General features: G+C 56.2%; 1 protein-coding gene across 1 annotated transcript in view; it reads right to left on the reverse strand.

Annotated features, from left to right (window-relative positions):
• LOC103919182 (protein Wnt-11b-like) overlaps window positions 1-1,164 on the reverse strand; it is a 2,948-nt gene extending 1,784 nt beyond the window's left edge. The window contains exons 1-2 of the mRNA XM_009326647.1: window positions 965-1,164; window positions 215-492 (exon numbers count right to left, since the gene is read on the reverse strand). Coding sequence (XP_009324922.1) covers window positions 215-492; window positions 965-1,112 — 426 coding nt within the window. The 5' untranslated portion in view covers window positions 1,113-1,164. The remainder of the gene's footprint in view (window positions 1-214; window positions 493-964) is intronic.
• Between the last annotated feature and the right edge of the window lie 6 nt (window positions 1,165-1,170).

The following is a 1,170-nucleotide window of genomic DNA, read 5'->3' on the forward strand; positions in this document are numbered from 1 at the left end:
GAAAGAGTGCAGGGATGTTTGGGGAGGGTAGCAGTGGGGGATGTCTCTGCAAAGACATGTAACTCCATTTTAACCATTTAGTTGCCTCCTGACTTTAAGGTCAGCATCCCAACAGCCTGGCCGGAGTCTACCGCCTTACATTAGGCACCTCTGCCCCCCAGGCTGCTGTAAGATGTGCTGGGCTGCAGCAATCCGTGGCGGGCACCGTACCCACCTGCCGGCCCACCGCGTTGTTATGCAGATTCATGGCCTTGAGTGCTTGTGTCCCCAGCTTGCTGGATTTTAAGGGACTGTCAGCAAAAGCGGCGCCAAGCTGGAGGCCGTAGCGCAGGTTGTCCCCGCAGCCACCCCATCTGAAGTCCGGCCCGGGGACCTCTGAGGGGACAGAGCCACAGGAGCAGAGAGGGAGCTCTCCCGAGGTGCAGGCTTGGGCGATGGAGTGTGCGACGGCGGCGGCAGCCAGAGCGTAGACAAAGGCGGATTCCCGGGTTCCTGGGAAGAAGAGGGGGAGATGTCCTTCCTCCCTGCCCAGCCAAACACTCCTCTCAAAGATCTCACAATGCAAATGAGGTTTTTTTTTCTTGCAGCAGGGTAAAAACAAGGCCCAGCATTTTTCTTGCACTGTATTTTTAACCTGTGCCACCCATTATATTACGCTGTCAGTATGCAGCCTGTGTCCCCACCTCTTCCCCCTTTTTTCTGGAGCCTCTAGCAGCTGTTTTTGTTTGAAATAGAAGTTACTGTCATCTCCTGCAGATCTAAGTTGCATAGGATCAACACCAGTGTAATGGCAGCAAGTTTCTCCAGACTTGACACCCGTCAGCTGAACAGCAGCGCTGTACATTAAAACGTCAGCTGAACAGCAGCGCTGTACATTAAAACGCTGCCTAAAGCGCTGCCTGCCTGGAAAGCTCCGCGGGGGCAGAAAGAGGAGCACAAACACGGCGGACGAAGCATCCTTTACCTTTCAGCAGGTCAGGGCCAAAGCTGGGGGCACGTTGGACAGAGGAGCAGTTCCACCTCATGTCTGCAAAGGTCTTCTGGCAGACGCTCTTGGTCTGGCGGGCGGCCCGGACGATGCTGTGCATGACCTCCAGGTTCCTGCGGCACATCTGGAACTGGTCGGGCACCAGCCCGGCGAGCAGCCGGCAGTGGTGGCTTTTGTTCCAG

The sequence above is a fragment of the Pygoscelis adeliae genome, unplaced genomic scaffold (genome assembly GCF_000699105.1).
Source record: "Pygoscelis adeliae isolate BGI_AS28 unplaced genomic scaffold, ASM69910v1 Scaffold216, whole genome shotgun sequence".
Lineage (NCBI taxonomy): Eukaryota > Metazoa > Chordata > Aves > Sphenisciformes > Spheniscidae > Pygoscelis > Pygoscelis adeliae.